General features: G+C 44.0%; 2 protein-coding genes across 13 annotated transcripts in view; one reads left to right on the plus strand and one right to left on the minus strand.

The window, feature by feature from the left end:
• Positions 1–816: 816 nt before the first annotated feature.
• On the minus strand, positions 817–3661 carry LOC121598661 (signal recognition particle receptor subunit alpha homolog). The gene is made up of 2 exons (XM_041925821.1): positions 3227–3661; positions 817–3150 (listed from the first exon to the last, which is right to left on the minus strand). The coding sequence occupies exons 1-2, from the start codon at positions 3341–3343 to the stop codon at positions 1300–1302; spliced, it is 1968 nt and encodes a 655-aa protein (XP_041781755.1). The 5' UTR covers positions 3344–3661; the 3' UTR covers positions 817–1299.
• Positions 3662–6404: 2743 nt separating this feature from the next.
• The window catches only part of LOC121598658 (spectrin beta chain), a 36091-nt gene continuing 17735 nt past the window's right edge, over positions 6405–24760 (plus strand). For 3 of the 12 annotated variants that reach the window (XM_041925795.1, XM_041925806.1, XM_041925805.1), the window contains exon 1: positions 6405–6836. The gene's annotated coding sequence lies outside the window, so the exon portion shown is untranslated. Of the gene's footprint in view, positions 6837–9217; positions 9497–22057; positions 22078–24760 lie in introns of those variants that run through there. The other 9 variants (XM_041925807.1, XM_041925808.1, XM_041925809.1 and 6 more) reach the window with 7 other exon arrangements.

The raw sequence follows: 24760 nt of genomic DNA on the forward strand, positions 1-24760 counted from the left end.
TGCGTATTGTAATAGCTTTTCCCGATGTGGCGCGCTCGATGTGTTTTTGAAACCCATAACAACAAAAGAAAACCTACACAACCATTTAAAAATGTGCACACACACACACCTATTAGAAAGTTCATTACAAAGCAAAGCAAAAGTAAAACTAATACTACTACCATTACTACCACTACTGGGCCCGTCTACAAATAAATATTACAAAAGCAAAAACAAAACAAAGCTAATCGTGTTGGTTCCAAAAATGGCAAATGTTTTAACAAATGGCTAGCAAAAACAAAACGGTTATTTAAACAATTTCTTACAATGCAAAATTTAGAGCAAAACCAAAAAAAAAGGGGGAAAAATGCGCCAACCCCCAAAAACACAATAGAAGACATGATAGAGAGAGAGAGGAGAGAAAAAGAGAGGATAATTAAATAGGCAATGCTCTACAGAAACGTTCGAAATAATAGTAGGCTATGGAATGGGTCCTCCTTGTTTGGCATAAGCATAACGCCGGCATTAGGTAAATGTTTGCCGAATATTGTCCATCTCCCCACAGGAGGACCAATCGCGTTCGAGAAAATTGAGATGGAAGGGATGGAACAGTGGGCGAGAAAATGGAAGAACAATGTCCAAGAAAATTCGTTTGTTACGCTTATGAAGCTGCTATCCAATTTTGTGGTAATAAAAACAAACCCAGGACGACAGGGAGGGTGCGGTGTGCGGTACAAACATCGTCCAAACATAAGCCAACCACCCGTGCGCTGTTTCGCGTAATTGGATTTTCTCATTCATTCGGGGAAAGGTAAGTAGAAAAAAAAACAAAGCTGCTTGTAAGGAATATTTTTTGTATATATTTTTCACGCCTCCTTTTTTGTTTCCTATCGCTTTCTCATAAAAGATCCTTGATTTTGTCGTGACATTCTTTCCCTTTTTCCCGAATGTACCCCGTAGAAGAAAAAAAAATCACTCCCCTTCTCCGAATTGGTTTGTGGGGATGGGGGCATCGCCGACCCCCGCTCGCCCTAATACACCTTCCTTTCCCGCTTCCTCTCCCAACTATTAATTATCTAGATTCGGCTAGCTGTGTGGGTGTTCGCTTGGTGATTTCCGGTTAAACGATTGCACGAAATTGGATTGTGTGTGGAATTCAAATTGGAATTAATGGTAACCATTGCCATTAAAGGGTTTCTATCCAGTTGTTTGTGTGAAATGAATGGGTGTGTGTTTGTGTGACTAGCTGCATGTGTAAGGATTGGATGAACCCACCGGGGAGATATGAACCCTTTGACCACCGCCCTTCAAGTAGCCCCCCTACTTCATCAGCGCATGCACAACGGCCTTCGCGTTCAGCGCCTTCAGATCGGTGTACGTTTGCCCGGTGCCGACGAACACGATCGGCTGCCCGGTAATGTACGTCATGGAGATGGCCGCACCGACCTTGTCGTCGATCGTGTCAAACTTCGTCAGCACAATGCCGTCGATGATGTGGGGCCGCTCGCTCGACGAGTAGTCGGCCAGCGCCTGGTTGAACTTGACCAGCTGATCGACCGCCTCATTCCCCACCAGCGCCTCGCCCACAAACAGCACCAGGTCCGGTTCGTTCACCTTGATCAGCTTCGCGAGCGCACGCATCAGCGGCTCATTGTCCTGCATCCGGCCGGCCGTGTCGATCAGCACCACATCGATCTTGCTATCGTTCGCGTACCGGATCGCTTCCATCGCAATGCCGGCCGCATCCTTCCCGTACCCCTTCTCGTACAGCTGCACCATGCTGCGGCCGCCATGCCTTTCCGCCGGGTGTAGCGCGTTCAGGTGGCGCATGTGCGTGCGCAGCTGCTCGACCGCACCGGCCCGGAACGTGTCGCACGCCGCAATCAGCACGCTCAGATTGTTCTCGATCAGCCAGAAGCAAATCTTGGCCAGATTGGTCGACTTGCCCACCCCGTTCACGCCGCAGAAGCTCATCACGAACGGGCGGCCGGCCCGCTTCGCCTCCAGACAGTCGCGCAGTATGTCGACGCGCCGCTTGGGCGACAGTATCTGCACCAGCGCCTCCGTCAGCGTGTTCCGCACCGTGGTGGCGATCGTGTCGAACGTGCCGATCACGCGCCCCTCCAGCTTGCCCGCCACCGAGTCGCACAGCTTCTGCGCAATGTCCGACGCGACGTTCTTGCCGATCAGATGGTCGCGCAGCTTGTCCAGCGCCGGCTGCATGTCGTCGCGGGTCAAATTCTTCGACCCGACCAGCCCCTTGAACATGGAAAACATGCCCCCGCGGGAGGAGGCGGACGGCTTTTTGCCACCACGCTGCTGCTGCTGCTCCTCGTACTCTTCCTCCTCCTCGTCCTCGTCCTCATCGTCCTCCTCGCTGTCCGACTCAACGTCCAGATCGCGGATGCCACCGCGCATGCTGCCAATGATTTGATCGTTCGGCGTGAAGTCGCTCTTCACGTCCTCCGGCCGGTCCTTGCTGCGGTCCAGGTTGGGCAGATCCTTCGTGTTGCCGCCCAGATCCCACACGCGCATCTGCTTGCCCTTCTGCGGCTGCTGCGGCGATTTCGGCGACTTTTGCTTCTCCAGCTTGCTGCCCTTGCCACCGCCGCCGCTACCGCCCTTCATCTTTTCCGCAAACTTTTTGCGGCTCTCCATAATTAGATCCTCGCCCAGCTCGGGCGGGCCCCCGTTGGACCGGGGCGAACGGGGCGCCTCCATCCCGTCACTGTCCGCCAGCAGCTCACTCACCGCCTTCTTCTTCTCCGCTATCTTGACCGACTTCTTGCTGCCACTGCCCGCCCCGGCCGGTGGCTTCTCCTCGCCCTTGCGCTCAATCATCGAGGCGACCGTTTTCTTCGATTTGGCCGAATCCTCGTAGCTGCGCATCTGCTTGGGCATGGTGGCCTGCTGCCGGCCCCACTTTTCCGCCCGCTCGAGGATGCGCCGGAAGTCGGCTCCGAACTCAAAGTCCGCCCCGTAATTGCGATTGTCGACGCGCAGATCGTTCTTGTACCGGTCGCGAAACTCCAGATGCACATCGCTCAGAAACTTGTCGATGTAGGAGAGCTGCAGTATCTTCTGGAACGCGACCACGAACACCAGCTCGAACTCGTTGTCCAGCTTGTACTGGAGCGACAGGCCATCGTGATCGTACACGCCGGAACGTTCCTGAAAGGAGGCAGAAAAGCTGTCAATTATTGGCTGCCTGACCACGGGAATTGCGGCCAAAGGAATCGCACATTACCTGTAGGATGACGCTCTTAATAAGCGCATTTACTGACGGGGCAAAGAGCTGGTTGGTGCTGCGGAAGCACCACAGCACGATGCCACCCTTGGTGAAAATCGTGAACAGGTCCAACATCCTGCTGCCTCACGTGAACACGCACTATACTGGTACTACGCAACTAAATAACAACGCCTCGGTCTGGGTCTGGGCAAAACAAAACAACGTAAAACCCTACCTAATAACAAATGGAAAACGGAAAACAACAACAAATGGCAACAGTGGCGTGCGGTCTCGTGCGTCTCGAATACTTTTGCACTGTGGGCTTTTTTTTTGTTAGTCCTGCTGGGAAAGAAAAAACACGACCGTTTTCTCAGCTAATATTCACAGCGTTTTCAGTCCAAAGTTTGCTGTGTTGGCGATAACATTGTTTTGAAACCGATTGCGTTGTCACGTACTGTCAGTGTGGGGCGCTGTCAATTTGCGCTGATGTGTAAACATGGCTGGTTTCAGCGGCGGATACGGCTACCTTTTCCTAGCTGATTGTTTCTGTACCCATACAACATTTTTAGTGGTGTTGAATTTGAAAGTTTTCGGTTGGAATTATGATGAGTCGATGTCGAATATTGTTAATGAACCAGTTTATTAGTTTTTTGTGCTAAAGAACTGATTACCGGTACCGCAGTACAGCCATTTACTCACTACAGTCTGAACTCACTGGTTGAACTTCAATTCCCAAATAGCCACAATTGCTTAAGCAGCTCATTTTGGCACGCTAAAGATCGCTGTTCTAATTCGCCTTTTGCAGTAGTTAAACAGCATCAAAGTTCTAGGTGCACTCTTAAAATTTTTTGCCGAATCTCGGTTAATTTTTGCCGAGATCTGCACAACTGAGATCTCGGCAAAGATCTCGGTTAAATTTCTGTTGCCGACATCTCGGTTAATGTCATTTTGTTTTGACGTTTACGTTTAACCGAGATATTCGGTTAGAACAAATCGAGATTTCGGCAAAATATAAAAACATTTTATTTTTATTTTAGTGATTTTATTTGCGTATCAAATGGGTTTTTTTATGTGATGGAAAGCGTTGGGACAGGCGCCGATTCAACCGCCGGATGGGGCACAGCGTTTGGATGTGGTACCGGTACAGGAAAATGAGCCGGACAAGGAGCGGGCACTGGTACAGGCACGGTTCTGTAAAGCGGGCAGAGTGAAACAAGTCTGAGTAAACCCTTTTTAGATTTCATGTGATCGAGTGTTGATGCTAACCTCGTGTAGGTGACCGGAAATGAATCCTGGAGGTCTGAACGGTCTGGCAAAGGTTGAACCAACCGGATTAGCTTCCACATCTGATCCTTAAATAGGGACTGCTCCGAGCGACGCTCTGAAGAGCACCGGTTGCGTGCGCTGATGGAGTTTCCTAGCCCCAACCCCGCTTCATACCTGTGCTCGATCGCACGCTACTGATTCTCTTTTTTTCACACTGAGAGACTCTTTTTCACTTTTTTTTTGCATTTTTTATTTTACATCAATTTCTTCACACTCACTCCGAAAGGGTTTCGTTTCATTAGCACGAAATTAACAGAATGGCGAATGACAGATAGAATACCGAGCCTCGGCTAATCCAAGTAGTAAAGCTGAATTCTCGGTTATTTTGACGGATTATCTCGGTGACAGCAGTGTTAACGTATGTGCTCGGCATGTTGTGTTGCCGAGTTTCGGTTCAAATTTTTATTTAACTGATATTTCAGTTTTAAATGGTACTGATTTTCGGCTACTGGGTTTTTTCAACTGACATATCAGCAAGAATCGAAAGAGCCGACGGATTTCGGCAGTTTTTTTAACCGAGGTCGTGAAATATTTTTAAGTGTGTGGGTCTTTCAAACAACGCTTAAGCAGCTTCCTTATGCCAGGGTACTGGAGATTTTTTTTTGTGTTTTATTTTCAAGCAAGCGTCATTGATGAAATAAACAACAGGATTTGTTTTTTTGTGTACATGTGTATATTTTTAAATCCTTAATATTCATGAATTATACAAAATGTCACACAAATTACTGTACAATCACAATCACTTCACTCAATATTCCTCCTTCAATGAACTAAACTAGCTTGGACAGCAGCAAGTCAATCATCTCGACGGCACCAGTCTTTGACACTTTGACAGGGGTCACCTCGTACCGATGTCATGCATTAAAAAGCTATAAGGTTCCACCAAGTTCGGTACGCTTTCTTAACCAGCCTTCAAGTTCCATCGTGAACCATACACATCAGTCTAATCAGCTACAAGGTTCCTGAGAGTACCATGTGCCTGTTAAAAAGCTCCATAATCCCGCAAAGTACCGTCTATCTCTTAATCAGCCACAAAGTACGACATTGGAACGATTTTTCGTTAAACAGCCTCAAATCAGCTATAAAGTACGAGCTGGCTATTTGGGAATTTACAGGCAGCAGCCGCACTGTAACGAGAAAAAGCCGATTTTAAAATTTTGGTACAGGCGGTCCCCGAGATACACGGTTAATGGGGACCGAAAACGGCCGCAAAATACCGCGTATCTCAAATTGCTGCGTAAGTCGAACTTCGTGACTTCTAAATATCTAAATGTAGCTAAAATATCACAAATTTCGTGTAAATTTTCAAGTTGGGGGCGGTTTTAATCACTTAATGAATTATTTGATATGATTCTGACTGAATGTAACAGTTTTAAACCTTTAGTTAAAATAGTTTTTAACATTCGATCAAAACGGAAATTATTTGGCGATTGACAATTGATGTGTCAAATCAGTACAAATTGCTCAAAGAATTGTCAAATTTAGAAAACCGCGTATCTCCGAATCCGCGTATAAGAGGTACCGTGTATCTCGGGGACCGTCTGTATAAAGTTTTTAGTGCTGAACGAATGTTCATCAAATGTAAACAATTTTACAACTACCGTTGATTCTATTTTCTGCTTTTTTTCTAAAGCCCTCATTGTCATATGTTCTACATGACGACACCTCTTTTATATCCACTTTGACTCTGAGTTTTTGAACTTTGCTGAATCTCGTTTCGTTCGTTGGGTATTGCAAACGCTCCGCTGACTGTCGCCAACTGTCAGCCAATGTTAGCTGGGTCCGTTCATCACACGCACACACTCCCACAAATGCACCGCTCTGCGGCATAGCACGTCTCGCTCTCACTGCAGCAAGTGCCCTCCGATGTAATTGTCAAACGGCACTCTGGCTCATTTCGGTGTGGGCTTTCGGAGTGTGTAGCAGCCAATTTCGCAGAACGGTGGCGTTGTTCGTCGCGCACAGATATCAGTGAGTGAGAGAAAAAAGTGAAAAATCAAGTGAAAGAAAACCGTAAAGTAGTGCAACAACCGTGTGTCTGTGTGTGGTTCAAAGTGTAGCTAAAAAAGTGATCCAATTGTACAGCAAAATCAGGAAAACATACATACTGCAGGCGGCCAAACGGGAAGCGAAAGAAAATTTGCCGTCGTTCTGCGAGTGTGTGCGGCGGGGCGGTTCAAAGTGTAGTGGTGTGGCGTGGCGCCCTAAGAGAAAAAAAAATCTGTAGCGGTGTACTCTATACAAGCAGAGCAGATATTTTAGCACTTCTTCAATTTCCCGGCAGGAAGAGATTACGAAAAAGGTAAATTTGAAAAAAAAAATAAGTTCACTTCAAACCGTCGCTCGTTTTCCCCATATTCAGCTAAAATCGTTTGCTCTTTTTGTGCAAGTGTGTGCATGTGTGTGTGTGAGTGTGTGTGTGCGCTGAAGGCGCCAGACGGTGGCTCCTAAATTTGGGATCCCCTTGCTTCTTTCTTCCCCTCGCCTTCGTCTTTGTTGTTGTTGTGGCTGTGCTTTTCTTTTCGAATGACCTGAGAAAGGTAAAAAAAATGTACTGACGCTTGGCTCCCGACCAAGTAGCCCTTGGGTCGCCGTTGCCGTCTTCGCTTTAGTGAGAAAAATGCGTGAGAAGAAACTTACAAGTGTGTGTGTGAGTGTGTGTGTGTGTGTTTGTGTGTTCATTTAATGGGAGATCGAATTTGAAATACGAAAAAAAATATGGAACGAGCCTCCTCCTATCGCATCTCGAGCGAGAGAAAAAAAAACGCAGAGCATTCCCTAGTTCTTCGTCAAATTATCGATTTTTCTCGCCTCGAAAGGGGGAAGGCAGGAAAACGCGATTTCCATTCCCTTTAGGGAGCGGCGAGAGCAGCCTCGCTTGTCGTTACACCATTTTCAACACCCCGGGTGCGAGTGAGACGGTAACTGGTTTGTGAGTGAGAAGTGAGGATAGAGCGTGAAAGAGAAAGAAAGAATGGGAAAGACTTTTCTCGCTGAATTGCGAACGAAAGAGACGGAACAGGACGTGTTCTGAGGCTGAGCAGGACCGCTGCAACCTTAAATGAGTTTTTCCGGTAGGGTGTGTGCGTGTGTGTGTGTTGTCTGTGACTGCTCTAAAGAACGGTGGAAAAGAAAAACTGGGGGAAAAGAAAACCTTCCCAGGAACAACAGGGAGGAAAACTCACGAACGACGCATCTCTCTTCCGCCACAAGGTGGCGAAACTGGTGGATTTGTTGGGGTGTGTGAGCGAGGTCGCGACGAAGGAGGGAGGTGAATTTTCTTTGGTCAAAACGCCAACGAAGATTTTTGGGGTGCTGCTGCTGCTGCTGCGTGCGCGTGCGTTTAATTCACTGCGTGCTGCCGGATGCGCTTTGCGAGTGTGTGGAAGTCGACGACTCTGTGGCGAAAAGCCTTGAAGTGAAGTTATAAAAGGGCAGCCAGCGCGCGACACACGCTCGCACGGAAGAGCAGCCAAAACGTTGGTGTGCATTTGTGTGAATTGTGGAGAAAAGTAGAGAAAATTTGGTGAAATAGTGAGGAAAGAAAAAAAAAATCCCAACGCAAAACGGTTTTTGTTGACGTCTAATGCTGTGCGGCGTGCGGCAACGCCCATACGAGCTATTTAGGCAGGTTTTTATTCCCCCCTTTGTGTGTGTGTTTGTGTGTGTGTATGGCTGTGTAGTGTATACGGGAGAAGGTGGAAAATGAAGATGAACTGCTCTTTCATCCATTTCCCTTACACGTTGTACCGTTAGCAGAGGGTTTTCTAGCCCCGCGGGAAAAGACCGAAAGCAAAGTGGGAAAACAACACGCATCAAATGGGTCGACCGAGGGAGTGGTTGTGTGTGTGTGTGTGCTATTGCGTGAAAATGAGGAAACAGGGAAGAGAAATTCGGTCGTCGTCTATCAAAAAGCCAAACGCGAACACTCCAACGCCATCTTCATTCCAATTTGCTTGCCTGCTCACTCCCTCACGCGCGCCCGATTGCGGAAAAAGCCCGTACGCGTGAGCAAGCAGCGCAAGTGAGAGCGAGCAAGCGAGAAATGATGGGATATTTTTATTTTACTTGATGACATCATCGCTCATCTTTTACTGCTGCGCTCTCTCATTCTCTCTTTTGTTACTTCGACGCTATGTGTGTGTGAGCGAAAAGGAGAGCGAGAAGAAAGAGCGTAATAGAAGTTTATTCAAATTCGAATTCATTTTAACTGCATTTGCAATGAAATACAAAATGAATTACATTTTGCTTTCGTTTTGCTGTTTGCAATTTACCGGTTCATTTGACCAATCAACCTCACACACACACGTACACATCTATACGATTTGGAACGCGACAAGGGAACACGAACAAAAAAAATGCTCCCTTGCGGTGCTCTGCGTGGATCTTTCACCCGTTCGCTCGCGCTCTCTTGCTCTCGCTGTGACTGTGCAGGAGCGAATGAGAGCGAGCGATGGGCGAAACAGCGCCGTTTACAGTTTGTGTGGAGACGACGAGAGATTTGGGGTTCTGTTTTTATGAATTTGACCTCAAAGCGGCAGCAGCAGCAGCAGTCCCGTGCAAAGAAAGAGAGAGAGATAAACATACAAGTGTTTTGGGGCGAGCGAGAGTGGAGAGCGTGCTAGAGCGGGAGCGTTTCCCATTTGTGTATGAGCAAGAGCGAGACCATGAACGATCGAAAGGGGTCGCCATTAGCGACGAGAGAAAGCTGCGGGCTGCTTCTCCATCGCACACATCGCTCAGTCGGGATGCATTAAAATGCGTGTGCAGAGCAGTTTTTGATCCGGTAAGGAACGCATACAGCAGCAGCGCCACATCGAATTAGTGTGTCGTGCCCGTGTGTGTGTGTTGTGTGAAGCGGGACTCGTTTTTCTCGGGTGAGAAGTATTTTCTTTTCGAATTAGTGTCCGATGAGTTAGAATATTCTGGAGCAACTCCTCCAGTTGACTTTTAGTGCTTAGTGTAAGTTGTTGGTTACTTTATGTTTTACCCTGGTCAATGAGTATTAGTGAAGTTGTCTCCTGATGCAGTGAAAAAGGGGACTCGTCATGTGGTGTGTGAAATTTATAGAGAACAAAACGAAGAAAAAGAAAAGCAAACGCGCGCAACTGTGAGTGACACACACACAGGACAGGAAACAGAACCCTCACAGACACACCACAGTGCTGTACTTTTGGGCTCTCCCCCCTTGCTGGTAAATGGTGAACAAGTGATACTGTGTTTGGTCTGTGACTGTGAGAGGGTAAAAGCGAACGAGAAGAAGAAAAAGGGGAAGCAAAAACGGGCGGTGCGAGGTGAATGATGGTGCAATGAAGAAGTGAAAGAAGCAATATAGAACGGGCGAGAGGTGTAATAAAACACCGCACACGGAAAGTGAAGAAGAAAACGCGCAGACTGTACCGAACAGAGCACAACACACACAGCCACACGTGCTGGTGTTTGGTAGGGAACGGCTCACATACACACACGCACACTTACATCGTGGTTCTGCTTCCAATTTCTCCACCGTAAAGTGCGTGCGTGTCCACCTCTGCTGCTAGGGATGGAGCGCGCGCGCTCTCTCTCTCTCTCTCTCTATCGCTCTTTTGCACATGAAGCGCTGTGAGTGAGTGCGAGCGCAAGCAAGAAAGAGAAAGAGAGAGCGCGCTTTTGCCGGTAGATTGCGCAATCGCGACGTGCTGCTGCCGTCAGCCGCAGTTTCGTTCCGCTTGGGATGTGTGAGTGAGTGAGTGTGTGTGCGTTTTTTCTTCTATACACATTCCTCTCTCCCTTTCTCGCTCTCACTCTCTCGTGTCACCCAGAAGGAGTTCTTTTCGTGCTTGGTGTTGTTATTTTCATTTCCTTTCTGTATCCGCAGCCCTGCTTACGCGGGGGAAATTGTTGTTTTTTTTCGTTCGTTTGTTTTTGGAAAATGATTTTCACACCCAGACAAATGGACTTTTTCGCTTTTCTTGATTGCAAAAATAAGATCGTAAGGATAAGGAAACATTAAGGAAATCTGATTAATGTTACTTACACGTGGTTTCGCGGAAGGAAACGTTTGCGTATATCCTCCAATTGTGGTGCGAGGATATGCAACAGGAAGTAAGTGGATGTAGCGCTTACAAAATCGCTGAAAATCGATGAACCCCCTAGTTCGTTCCAAAGTTCGCACGAGAACCCATCTAACTAGCTCCTGAGGTTGGTGGGTCGGTCGGTCAGGTGAGCGCTTCGATCCGGACGTGTCGTGTCGGTGGCTCTGCGGTTTCGTGTGTCCTCTGTTTATTTGGTTGACTTTGGGCACAACAAAGATAAATATGTTTGTGTATGTGTATGTGTGTTAGTGGTTTGTTTTTTTCCACTTCTTTGTTTTGCAAGTTAAAAAATAGATAACGGCACGTAAGCACGCAAATATCGCCGTGGATTTGCCGTTCCGTGTTTTGGTGGGAGGGTGGTAGACTTTTGCTACATTTTTAGCTATATCTTTTTTCTACGATATGACTAATCCCTCCGGAACCATGAGGAAACTCTAAGGCAGGTTTTATATCTTATCCTTGTAGCAGGAAGGAAGGAACAGGAACGTTGTGCCCTTGTGACATTTATCAGTAAATCGGTTTCTTTTTTCGTAGTCGAATTGAGCAACTTCCGAACGAAATTGGAAAATTGATTGGAATTCGTTTCAGAATCATCGATTGAGTTTTTTTAAGTTTGTTTATGCAACTTTATATTTGACAAAAATGTTTTTTCAGAAGGCAAATTAGAGGTTGGTTGGTTGTTTTTTTGCTTATAGAGACTTTGGGGCCAATTATGTGACTCAAGTGTAAAAGAAAAAAAATGTGCCAAAAATTCTGATGTTCTATTATGATCCGCATTAGACATCTCTATTTGTCTCTCGTTTGACATATCTAACTGGAGAGGAAGGACATTTGCATTGCCAGGCTCAAACGGAGACCGTTTATTTGTCTAACAGCTTTTCGTCAGATTAAAACCTATGGAAAGCATTTTTCTTAACGGGTTTACTGCTAATTAAATATTTTTAAACCACAAGAAATGCATGTAATTACATTCAGATTGGACATTTTACATCTTGTATTATTAAGAACAACAAAAAATGCAAAGGAAATAGAGAAACATTACACAAGCGCTACTTTCCATGTCATGACATCGACAACATTTTTCATTGATTGCGAGATGTTTTTCGACATCTATCAAATATTGTATTTGCATCACAATAATGTTTCAGTTCTTCCACCTGATTTTTGACAGTTCTTTGTGAGGTGTTGTTATCATGTGCTAGAACTGACTTTTTTTTAAAGAAAATACCACATGACAGCTGTTGAAAAACATCTTGAAGCTGATGAATAACGATATGCACAATCGAAAGGGTGACTTGGAAACCCTTTAATACACCATACACGAGGCACCAATTTAAAAGAAGGGGCATAAGAACTCCGTTGGAAGTCTCTCCAAAATATAAAAGAAGAAGAAGACCAATTTATAAGCTCAAGATAGCTTACAATGTTTTCCGGGTCAGTTTCTAATGTGAATGGCATTATTCAATAATCGATAGAGGTTTTATTTAACAGTCCAGCTGTCACAAATAATGACAGCTGTTGAAAAACATCTTTAAGATTTTGATTAATGCTGTTCAAATTGAAAACTGAGCTGGAAAACAGGGCTTTATGAGGCTATTCCTCGCCAAAATAATTGCTCTTTTAGTAAGTCAAGAAAGCCTGTATAGGCCAATGAGTCCGTGTAGGACGTTCCGCTAGGTAGAAGAAGAAATAAGTGACCTTTTTCGTAGAAATAGTTTGCACAGTTCAATAATGATACTTGCTTCAATTAGCCATTTAGATAACAGTCAGATGAAGCAACTATGGCAAATTTTAACCTGAGACCGAGATCTCAACAAGACTAGATAAACATCATTTCAACTCTTTATTCGGTTCGAAAAAATCGATTTGGACCGTCCGATTTTATTTTAATGCTTTGACCAACATACCAAAATTTGGCCCAAGAAGCCAGTTTAAATAATGATGACCTGTCTCAGTCACTCTGAACTAAATGGTGCTCTATATCAGTAGCTGAGTCCAGCATATGAAAACCCATATTGTACTGGACTAATAAAAATAAAGACAACATTTTAGAATCTTCTCAAAAACGTTATTTTCGTTGGAGAGAAGTAAGTCCATAAATTAGCTCCATTACACAAGCTGAAACTAATTTCAAATTAGTACACCCTTAAACCGTTGCCAACTGATTACGTACTCTGGAACTACTCTTTAGCAAAAACACAATTTTTTGCTCATGTCGACAACGATCTGTCCTCTGCCCTTTTGGAGCGGGCCCAAATGTGTGAATCTATGTGGATGTTATGAGAGCGGAAAGGTTCCGGATTTTTTATTCCCTTTTTTCTTCCTACTGCTTTTTATCTGCAACTTCCTTCCTGTCACGAAACTGGCCAATAATCGGTCCTGCCCGCCAGGAGCAGGAAACACTTTGCAACCTGCACGCTACACCCTTACACATACATACTTTGCTTGAACCGTCACAGAATCGGCCTATGGGTGGCGATATAAAAGTTAAATTGCTTTCGTGTTTCGGGCTGGCAAGGAGCCAATACCAACAACAACCTTTCGACAAGGTCGACAATCAGGCAGAGAATGAAGCTTTTGGTGGGTTTGGTATTTCCCAGCCCGGTATAAGAGCATATTGTGCCGCTGTACAGATCGTAATTCTTGCGTATTTGTTAACAAAAAATGAATGTTTTTAAAACTTTATTACACGTTCTGTTTCCTGTTCTATTGCTCTAAATACTTCATTTTTAATCAACAAATGCATTAGAGGGGTTTCCAGCGGTTCTCATAGTTGTGGGACTCTCCCTTAACTTTTTCTTATCAGAAGTGAACTGCATTTGACGGAAAATTGGACTCTATGGCATCCTATTTGAAAATTCTTATTGGATATGTCCAATAAGGGTGCTAATGAGTCCAATTACCATTACATTAAGTTCATATTGCGTAAGAAAGAGTTAATAAAGTGTCCCACAGCTATGAGAACTCCTGGGAAACCCTGTATATTCCCCACACATTCATTTCCATCATCGTTAAACGTTACAATACTTCTCAGCAGCTCTTGTTGGTGCCACGTATTACGGACAATACCAGCTGGAACGGCAAACCAGCTACTCGCGCTAGTATAGAGAAAACAATAGTGTTTTTGCATTACAGGGTTTCCCACGATTTATTGGTCAGTTCCCATGATTTTTGTTGCGTTCCCACGATTTTTTGGTCGTATCCCATAGATTTTTGGTTCGTTCCCATAATTTATTGGTATTTTCCGATTGGATATCAATACAATTGGACCAAAAAATTCTGGGAAACGACCAAAAAATCGTGGGAACGCATCAACAAAATATGGGAACCCACCAAAAATTGATGGGAACCGACCAATAAATCGTGGGAAACCCTGTATGCTGCGGGTAGTAATATTTTTCAAAAGCAGCGCACTCCCTGTTCTGCTCTGCGTATGTCGCGGTACACCGTAAATAACGCGAAAGAATGAAAATATCATGAAGAAAATGGGCCGGCGGAAGTATATGAGGGGTTGGCTGCGATTCTGGCCAGGGGAAAATTCCGACACGCCATAATAATCACTCACGCTGGCATGCGTAGCTTCTCATCGGTTATGTTTGGCCTGTGTGTGTGTGTATGCACATGTGACACGGTGCATTAACACCATTTTGATTCGAGAGAGAGAAACCTTCATTTGTTCTAATGAGCATGTTTTATATTAATATTGAAAAAAGGATATTATTTTTGGACTTGTTTTTCACAAAAAAAAATATGAATCAAAGCCATTTCTTGTTTAGAATCGCACCATTAGCAACGCTTCAGATGTTCATTGCGACATTAAAAATGATTTATTTAGCGAACTTTCTTCTACAAATATTGCCAAGGAAATCAATAACAGAACAAAAAAGTAGTTGTTAGATTGAGGCGTTCATGTCAAAGTGTGTGATTCGCCTGCAACAGCAATATCATCATAACGAACGCATGTTGCAGATAGTGTTGAGTTTTTTTTTATTCCATTCAAACATAAACCAAGCAAACAAACGCGGGTGTAAAATAAAACAACACCCCACAGCAACGGTCGCGCTAGCCCAAAAGGGCACCGAAAGGGCAAATGAACTTTCGTTTCTAAACACTATCGGGAATGGGAAGGCACACATACACACCACCACAACCACCAACACCAAATCTAACTGGCCATGTGGTTCTTCAAGCGTGCAAAGCCCTCCGCCGCATCCGCATTTTGTGTGCCTTTTGTGTGTGATATTTCATGGAAGGGCTAGGGTATGATGATGGGCTAGGAGAAGAAAGGTATAGTTGGTCAAGGTGTCAAACTATGACAGGAAGTGAAGAACACGGCCGGAGGGAAACGTATTGGGGTTAAGCGGAGTATTTATGCGAACGTCGTGTGTCTGTGTGTCTATGCGGGCATGTGTGGTGGGGGGAGGAAGCTTTATTTGATTTTATGCTACAAAGGAACACATGAATGCCAAAGGGGCAGATCCATGGTACAAAGCATTTGAGCGTGCATTGAAGATGGAAACAAAAGAATGGAGGAACTGAATTTAATTTCTAAACAATCGGAAAACTTTTTTAAAATGAATGAGTTTTGATCAAATGTTTGTGACAATACACCAAAGTTCAGTTGATTTCACAAAAAGAAGTGATCAAAATCACAAAGAGTGAGTACAAAATCACAAAATAGACAATAAGCAGCAATCATTTATAATCAGTATCGGTGTGCTATCATTGGTCAGTTGAATTCACAATTTTGGCACATGATAATGTAAACAACATACTAAAGTTTGAACATAAAATCTCGGCTCCATATGTCAAAGGAATTGATTTTTTGTGTTGTGATGTTTGTGAGAATTTGGGGAATCATTTGTGATATCAGGTGCAATCATATGGAAATTGAAAGAAAATGCCGAAATATACCGAACAAATAAGGAACGCTTCATCCTGCGGCATTTTGGTTGGAATTGGGAATAGGGACCATCCAGATGGATTATGAAAATAAAATTTATGATAGCAGGTGTAGAAGGAAATTGACCGGAAAAAACCACTAACGGATACGACTAACAAAGTTACTTCTAGGCGGCTCTAAAACCTGCTCTTTCTTCGACGACTTGAAGCCTCATTCTTTTTTCTTGAAGTGTATTACAAACCTTACATGAATGGTATGCCACTACAACCATAAAACTCAATTCCATATCATCGCGGTGCGGTATCGATGGTATCTAGTAGTGTTTTATTTTCGTAACTGACGCCGTCGCCACTTGACCCTACGCGCGGGATGCCACTCTTGACCGCCGGAGGTGCAAGCAAGAAAGCGATGTGTAAAGATTGGCAAAGCGTGGAGAAGCTACCGCCTGCTGCTAGTGGCGAAATGCGGTGACGTACGGTTTTGTGTGGTACTTCTGGATTGATACCAAATATAAACGCCAAGCGAAGGAAGAGCACATGAGCTGTAAAGCTCTGTCGGGTGCTGAGAATCCCACCATCAAGAGCAGTGTAGAACATGTGAGCTCTATCGTTGTGTGCTGTTGTCGATGATGATGTTGATATGTCGATGATGTCTCCTTGGGCACAGTGATGTCTTCGTATTCTCCCCGTTTCATCCCCGGGGAGCGGGAAATAAAAATAAAACATCGATTTCGAAACGCACTTGTTGGGCTGGGCGAAGGAAGACCGCTGTGTTCTTTATGCTACAGCGAAAAGACGCTTTTTTTGCTGCGCTCCGCGTAGGCATTCATTTTGTTGGAAGTAATAACATTTTATTGGAGCGCTTGGTTGCGCTCTAGTAAGCCTGTTTTGGTGAACAAAAAATCGTGACCACACATCGGGTGATCACTCTAATTATAATCGTGTAATTTGAGCGTAAAAAACAAGAAAACATCAATAAAAATGACTTATTCTAGAATGCAGACATTTCCCGGACCGCACTGATGTAATCAGAAACCCAAACCCTGAGGTCATCACATCGTTTGACCCATTAAATGTTCTTTCTCTCCCACCGTGCTGTGTGTCCCAGCTCTAGTCTTTTATATCTCACCGTAAGTTTGTAGAGGTTTTTGGTGTAAATTATATATGAATCTGACACTGGACTGACGTAACCTTTCAACCTGCTGCGAGTTCATTGTGCTTTTATCGTGCACCAGAAACAGACAGTAAGGATATCCCGGAAGAGCATATGTGCCTGTGTGTTTGTGTGTTTGTGCCACAGGAAACACAGGATAAGAGGGAGAGATATACACACAAACATGATGTCACACACTGGCGCCATTTCCATCACATGCGCAGTAGAGACACGCGGGATAGAACATTTTGATTTTGGAATTATTTTTTGCATCCTCAGAAATTGTTTCCAGCCTTTGTAACCTATCTTGTGTTTAGTATGAGCAGGTAGAGGATTCTCTAACATTGAAGTAACAACAAACCTTGACTAATCAATTTGACACTAAAAGTATATTTTTTCCTATTACATATAGATTTTTATTGAATAAATTTATCTGCTGTTGTACAATAATTTGTAATCGTACGAGATTTGTCATTCAAATGACACTTTCCTGCTATTGGCAACAGTGAGGACGTAAGAAGGGCGTGCACTGGTGTAGGTTTAAGGGGTGGCAACACTGGACTTCTCACTAATGATGATGTCACTGACTAGACTTGCTTTTGCTTCCCCACACTGTCGTCCGCATCGGGCCCGTATCACCGAGTGCATTAGTGTCACCAGCTTTGCGTAGCCTCTGTGTGCGCCTGTCTGTGAAGTGCATTTGCGGGTGGGTATGCTGTCCCCCCGGTCGTAATCAATGTTCGCCCTCGCCAGTGTTATCTCTTTTGTTTGAAGTAGTACGGTGTGTGGGAACACTCCTAAATTGAATTCGAACCGCTGCGAGTGCTGTGTCAACGAAGAGTCATAAAAAATAGCTAAACAAACTGTGTTTGTGTGTATTTAACAATACAATGTTTGAGGTACTGTTATATGTTGATTGTATGCACAACCTCATGTCTAAATTGTTTTGCTAAAAGAGAAATATGCAAAAAACAAAAAATTTTAAAATATTTGTTTTATGATAAGATATTCATTCAGCGGACAAAAGTAATTCGGCTCACTAATCAGATTTAGTCAGGTTAAACCACTTCCGAATCAGGGATACATATTGACTTTTAAGAGTGAGCATTGTAAATAGCTGAATAGAGCCGTAGGTAAGTGAGCGGACTCTTACACACAGGATCGTGAGTTCAAATCTAACTTCAACCTTTTGGTTAAATGGTGTTTTCCGGTTTTGTTTGGCCTTTAACCAAAGTCTACATAAAGTTATAATACGAAAAAATGTGGTTTATGGCTCTAGCGTGTTTTATAAACGGCTTTGTTTGAAAAAAAAAAAACTGGTTTTATGGTTTCGTCTACCTGTGCCACGCATCATTCATTAAATTAATAGTTTTGCTTGCCTGTTTTGCTTGCTTGCAACCGAGCTCCCCCGTACCCTCGTTGCTGCTGCTGCTGCTAATCAACTTTCGCAAAGAAGCCATCTTCCCTCATGTTTCCTTTTTTTCCCTTGGTTGCCCTTCGAACCATCTTGCGTAACTAGTTCAACCACGCAAAGCAGAGGTCAGGTCAGAGCACCATTGGTATAAATGGCTCGCCCCATATCCTCCAATCATCATCACCACCATCGATTTCTGTGATTTCTGCTTACACACGGGCCTCCACAACAACCGACCGAGCTAAAGAAGCTATGTTACTTGTTTCGAGTTTGCGATGGGGCCGCTCCGCAACGAAATCTAATCTGTTCTACACCTCTGTTACGCCCTCCTCATGTGTTCCCGTTTTCGGTCCAAATAATGAAAAGAAACCCGGTGCAGATAATCGGGCCGGTATTGGTAAGGTTTCTTTCCATAGCAGAAGAAAACGGACAGAAGGGAAAGGGAAGAAGACTATCCCTCAATACCTGCAAGCTATAACGCCGACATGCCAAGATAAGAAACTATGGAGAGAGACTGGTCGTCGCTTCCCATTTTCGTCCCAAAAGGTGGTTTAATATTTAAACAAGATGTGAGGGGATGGGTGAGTCACTGAGAGGAGGAGGGAGTGTTGTGGTGGTGTGTGGCGAACCGTAACTGTCATGCGACAGTTAATCTTCATTAATTTAGCACATAAAAAAACAAACTCTTGCAAAACAGGAAGAGAGCTTATAAGACGTTATAGAAAAAATCCAGCAATGTTTGTGTGACACCATCAGAACCATGATCCTTGGAACGTCTTCGACTGCTGCTGCTGCGATGATTTGTTTACTTTAACGCCTTCTACTATCCGACATTACGCTGTCAATAAATGTGTGGTAATTAGCTCCTCATTGCCTTCCTTCAAGCGTCTCGGAAGTATAATAATATTGTTTCCAACCATTCCCTGAGACCTGTGGGACATCATCTTCTCTGACAGAAGGTGCAGAAGGTACTGCAGGCCGGCCGAGTGGTTTGTCGTAATTATTATGACCTAGTGTCGAACGCCACGCCATCGAAACCGTTCGAAGCACCGATGGCCCTGATGAACCACCATGAGACCACACCCTTTCCTGCTGCAGTGTGCTTGTCGAGTGGTCGGGTGTGTTCGGTTTGTTGGGGTGTGTTGGAGAGGTGCTGCTGCCCGTGTGCGAACGTGTGGCACAAAATAGAAACAAACGCCTCCCCGGAGGGTGGTGCTAATAAGCAAATAATGTCTAACATAAAACAAATGTTCCACCGTTCCGTTGCACGCTCTGTCTCTCTCTGTTTGCCAACTCGAACCTGTGCCTCATTAGAATATTCAATCACCTCATAGACGAGCTACTACTACTGCTGCTGCTGGAGGAGTCGCGGGACGCTCTCGTTCGTCGCTGCTGTATTGGATGGGTCATTTCCTGCCCGCGCGCGCTCGTTTTTGGTGTCACACTGTGCGGGTCTTCCTTCACCGTTTTTTTTACCCCTTTTGCTGTGCTGCTGCTGCTGTTCAGTAGTTTCCGTTTGACCATATGTGTTGTGTGCGCATGTGAGCGTACTCTCTGATGGTTTTGATTATTCATCCGATCTTGACGGTCTTGCGCCCACGCGGCCCCACGCGACAAGACACTTGCGTTCAGTGAGCAACTCAGATGATGCACCGACCCGCCCCCCTGAGGATGAGCGGTGTTGGATTATTTCGGAATTGTAATTGTGAAATATGAGCACCTTTTCAGCTCACTCACTCTCTATAGTGTGTGCTGTTCTGTACTTACGATGCAAAACCCCAGAACGGTTCCAGCTCGTCGGGTGGTGGTGCCTTTCTGCTCGCTGCTCCACGATGCGGTGGTATTGAGTTACGACCAAAATGTGTGACTCCAAAAATGGGACAGCGGCAACGAAGAATTACGTTCTCGTTTGCACCGATTGTCTTTGCAGAGGGTGGGTGACGTGTGTGTGCGCTAGAGCAAGAACGTTAATTTGGTTGTTAGGACATATTTAGAAGAAATACATAAAAACGTAACGTAATTAGAACATGCGATTATGTAAGTACGGAAAATGTTTTTAAGCATATATATGGAACTTTCCTTTTTATATATAAAAAAACAGAAAAACATCATCCACAAAAGGATTTCAACATGAAACGAGAAACGGAAAATTGAGACGACAAAATAATGACATAAGTTGTCGGTCGTTCCAATTTGTACAAAACTGAATTTAAACTTTTTTTTTATATAAATAGAAAAATTTGAACGGTAAACAACCAACATTAAATATTTATCACTTAATATTCTATGATTGGCACACTTTCTAGACTAGTTTTGTGTGATTTTACACTGTCATACCTTGTTTAGTCAAATCATGTTTTGACGTGCCCGATAAATTATTATTGTAATACGCTGTTCGATATTAACCCATATATAGCAGATGATTTTCAAGATTTTATCACTTTTTCTCATACAGTTGGCACATTTCATAAAATATCGATCACATAGAATTTTTTTATCTTTTACGACATAAATCACTAACATGTCACAAAACATAAAAACAAGTAAAATTTGCTCGATATTCAGCGATACCTTAAATGTGGGTTAAATTCTTAAATTTCATTGTTAAATTCTTTTTAAATATTAGGATCATCTTGTAAAAGATAACCAATTCCGTGTTATTATTCTCAGAATGGCAATTCTAGACTGTTAGCGGTTGACATGATAGAGTTTTCACTTAATCTCATAAGTTTTGTCATCTTTACTAGAATTTCTGAGAAACGATTCAATTTTTTTAAAATTTTGTCTGCGCATGGGAAAATCATTGCTCGAGAATAAGTGAAAATCGATGTAGTGTGTGTTTTTAATTAAAACCAAAAAATAAAACATTGTTCGATATATGTTAAATGTTATCAGTTCCGATTGTTAGCAGCCGACTTAGAACATGTGTCATTTTATCTCAAATAGTTGGCACATTTTCTAGACTACTTATGGTCAAAATTTGATAATATGAGGAAAATTGCTTCAAATAATCCAAGAAAGTCATAAGATTGCACAACAAATAAATAAGGTTCTTATTTGATTAGCCTAGAAGTTATTGAATTTCTACGCAAAAGCGTGAGATGAAGTCATCCAGAGCAGCGCCCAACACACCCGTAAAGTGTGCTAAATGTGTGCACCACAACACCGCATTGCACAGACTGCAGCAGCAGCAGCAAACGCTCAAGAAGAAGTGTTTTCCTTCAATCCGTTTTCCGATAAATTTACTGCATTTTCCTCACTCACACACACTCACACATAGAGCCGTGCAAAAACAGCTTTTCCAACCCTAAGGAGCACCGGCAGCAGCAGCAAGCATGGTGGTGATGGTAGTGATGATGGGAATTTAAATCCAAAATTTGCGTCGTCGCGTTCATCGTCGTCGTTGTTGGTCCAAACACTACTAAACCACTACCGTTTCCTTTCTTAGCTCCCCTCTCTCAGCAATGATGGCGAGAAGCGGCGGCGCACAAGTCCGTACTGTGGACTTTAACAAATTCAACGCTGATTTAGTCATAGCCTAAAAATAACATCCCAACCGCGCTTCTCGTACGCTCAAGTGCCGCAGCAAAAGGCAACGGTGGTCGGTGGTGCTGCTGGTGCTGCTGCTGCCGCTGCTGCTGACTCTGTTTGCTGTTGCTGCATTGGCGAGATAGGTCGCGCTGCTTGTTTTGTGTATGCGGTTTTCTGACCCACTTGCTCTGTTTGGTACAAACATCTCTCTCTCTCTCTATTGGTGTGTTTGGCAGAGTGTTGTATGGATCAAACCGCCGCACCACCAGCCAACGTGAGTAACGACCATGAAAATCAGATTCAGAAAGGGCAAAAAAGACAGGAGCAGCAGCAGGAACCCGCCGCACACAGCTCTCTTGCCAAAACATTTCAATCAGAGAGAGAAAGAGGAGTGTGTGGCCGTTGAAGTATTTGAAGTATTTTGAAAGGGAAATTACTACGACTGTGGTCTGATCATCGTTGGATTAAGGTGTGGCTAACTTCAATATAGGATAGGATTACAGATATATATATATTTCGTTTCAAAGGTTCCTGAAGTCGCACAAAACAATGTTTGTGATATTGGGTGCCAGTTTTGTGATATCAACTGATAAGGATATCATTTATGTGGCTTTTGAAATGACATCTGATGCGCTAGTTGCGTGAAATAATTGACAGTTGTGAGATTGTGTGATGATTTTGTGAATTTTACTGAAAAAGTATTGAGATGTCGTGCTATTCCACAACCAAAGTGCCATAAAAAGGAAGCCAAAGTTCAATGTTTCACACCGTGTTTTGTTGTGCGGTGTGAGCTCACCGTTCTTGGAAGATTCGTTATTTTTAAATATCTGATTGATGCACTTAATTTTGCACAAGCTCCCTTCTCATCACAAGCAGAGAGTGCGCAACGTCTGAACTGATTCATACGCTTAAGTATAAATGTATCTACTAAATGTGGACACCTGAATGTGCAGCGAATGTTCTTCACATACAAACACAAAATGAACAAAAACAAGACAGCTAAACACGTTCTCTCTTGCTCCACAAAACCGGGCTAGTGGAGCAGACGTGGTGGAAATGCAGGCCCCGGCTTTGCCTAATATGGAACCAAAGTGTTGTTGTGAGGGGATCCGCTTTTGGGCAGCAGTAGTAACTCGCTTCGCGAAAGCTCTGCCGGTAGAGCTAAATCTCTGGCTTTAGAGTTGTGTTTTTTTTATCGCTATCAATAGATCTCGTGTGTGTCATGTGAGTCTTTTCGATTTTGGTTCGGTTGGTTCAGGCAACTCGTGATCTCGCAACGACGGGGAGCTCCCAGCACTACGTCATCGATGTATGAAGTTTTAGTCTAAAGTTTTATTAAATTCCTTTTTCCAATAAATAACTGATCCTTTATATTTGTGTGTTGTGTGGTGAATTGTGTATCACAAACACATACCATGCGATGTTTGATTTATTTGAAACGTTCGTTAACAGCTCGCCTTACACACAACAACACCAATGTGTTAAACATTTATCATGTTGCAAAGGCATGGCAAACGCAAACCCAACCCTCCTCGAACTCTCCATTCGAACGAACCCACCCAAAAGCATGTTTACAGTGCACACTTTTAACCTTTTACCGCCCGCCGATGATGATGCTGCTGCAAGGCCATCGGGGATGATGATGATGATGATGCTCAAACCCTTCTCCTCCTTTTACTACCCATAACATACAGAAATCGACTACAAACAACAACAAGTTGTGAAAATAAACAAATCACTCGTTCACATTTATTTGCTTATCTATCGTTTGAATTAATTTATTTCATTTTCAAACTAAAGTTTTAAAATTCAAGTATAATGTGGAATATTCTTCCAACCCCTTCTCAGATAGAGCAATAGAGTATGCTTGTGTGAGTGTAGCAGCAGCATATCAGGCACCCAGTTCTCGACCCTCCCCGACTGTGTGGTGACATCATGCCCGACCGGGTTATTGTGTTTGATTCGATGCGCTCCTCCTGCTCGCCCCGGATGACCGCCACTGCCCCATCCCTCCCCATCTGGCTTGTGTATTTGGTAATCATTTCCGAATCGCACGGACGGGGGAAGGCCGTTGATGGTACCGCTGGACGCGGGGCTGGATTGCTTCGTTTGTTATCACATTGTGATCGTGACCGTGCCGTGCCGGTCAACAGAGGGAGAGGAGAGAGTGAGGTGTGGAGGTGGTCTGCCTCTTCCACTTGACAACGGCCCGGCAGGGCGGTACATAATTGACTGTGTTTGGTGTACTCCTCTTAGGAGGGCTGGTGATGCGAGTGTGTGTGTGTGTGTGTGCGACTGATCATGATGTTGTTTGGCGTCGATTGTGCAACACTGTGTTTGACTCTCTCTCTCTCCCTCTCTGTTAGGGGGTCTTTGATAGTGAACGAATGACATCGACATCATTCAACGATGGGTTTTTTTTTAAATGAAAAAGCTTTTTTCTATGCCCCTTTAAACTCTCACCCTTCGAGAGTTACCCAAAAACTGCACTCATAACAAGCTTGCTGCTTCTCGTAACACACTGTTTTCAGCGTGAAAAGAAACATTAACGTTTCATTGTTTCATTCCGTTTCTCCATCCAATAAACAGTCGATGACGGACGGACCCTCCCCCTGGACCGGCTGGAATGACAAATCTAATGGAATAAATTTAACATTTAACCTCTTTTCCGAGCGATGTCACCCGCTCACTCACTGGTTCTTGCGAACTCTTTAAATTCATGAAGTCATTTCGAGTGGGAGATGTGATCTTTCGTTACAATTGTTCTCCATTGTTCAGTATATGATGTCATACATAGCTTGGGGGAAATTCTGCTCTGGAGTTGGCGTAATGCATCCTACATTTCTACCAATAAAGTCATTTTTCATGGAAGCTATACAAGAAAACGTTTCTGTTATCAAGTCTTAGTCCACACCAACGATAACTCTGATAACAGTGAGTCCTCAGTACCAGTGGAGTGAAAGGAGGGTTTGTGCATTGATCGAAATGTTGGGTGCATTTGATGATGTAGATTTTGCACAGAATGTCCGGAGTAACGGCCAGTTCCAGAAAAAATACCCCTACTCCAATAAGGGTCGTAAACCCAATTCACTCGAATTTCTCTATCATCCTGTAAGTCCCCCTAGAGTGTCAGGTCCCCTTATCATGGGTGT

This window comes from Anopheles merus, chromosome 3L (assembly GCF_017562075.2).
Source record: "Anopheles merus strain MAF chromosome 3L, AmerM5.1, whole genome shotgun sequence".
NCBI classification, from domain to species: Eukaryota; Metazoa; Arthropoda; class Insecta; order Diptera; family Culicidae; genus Anopheles; species Anopheles merus.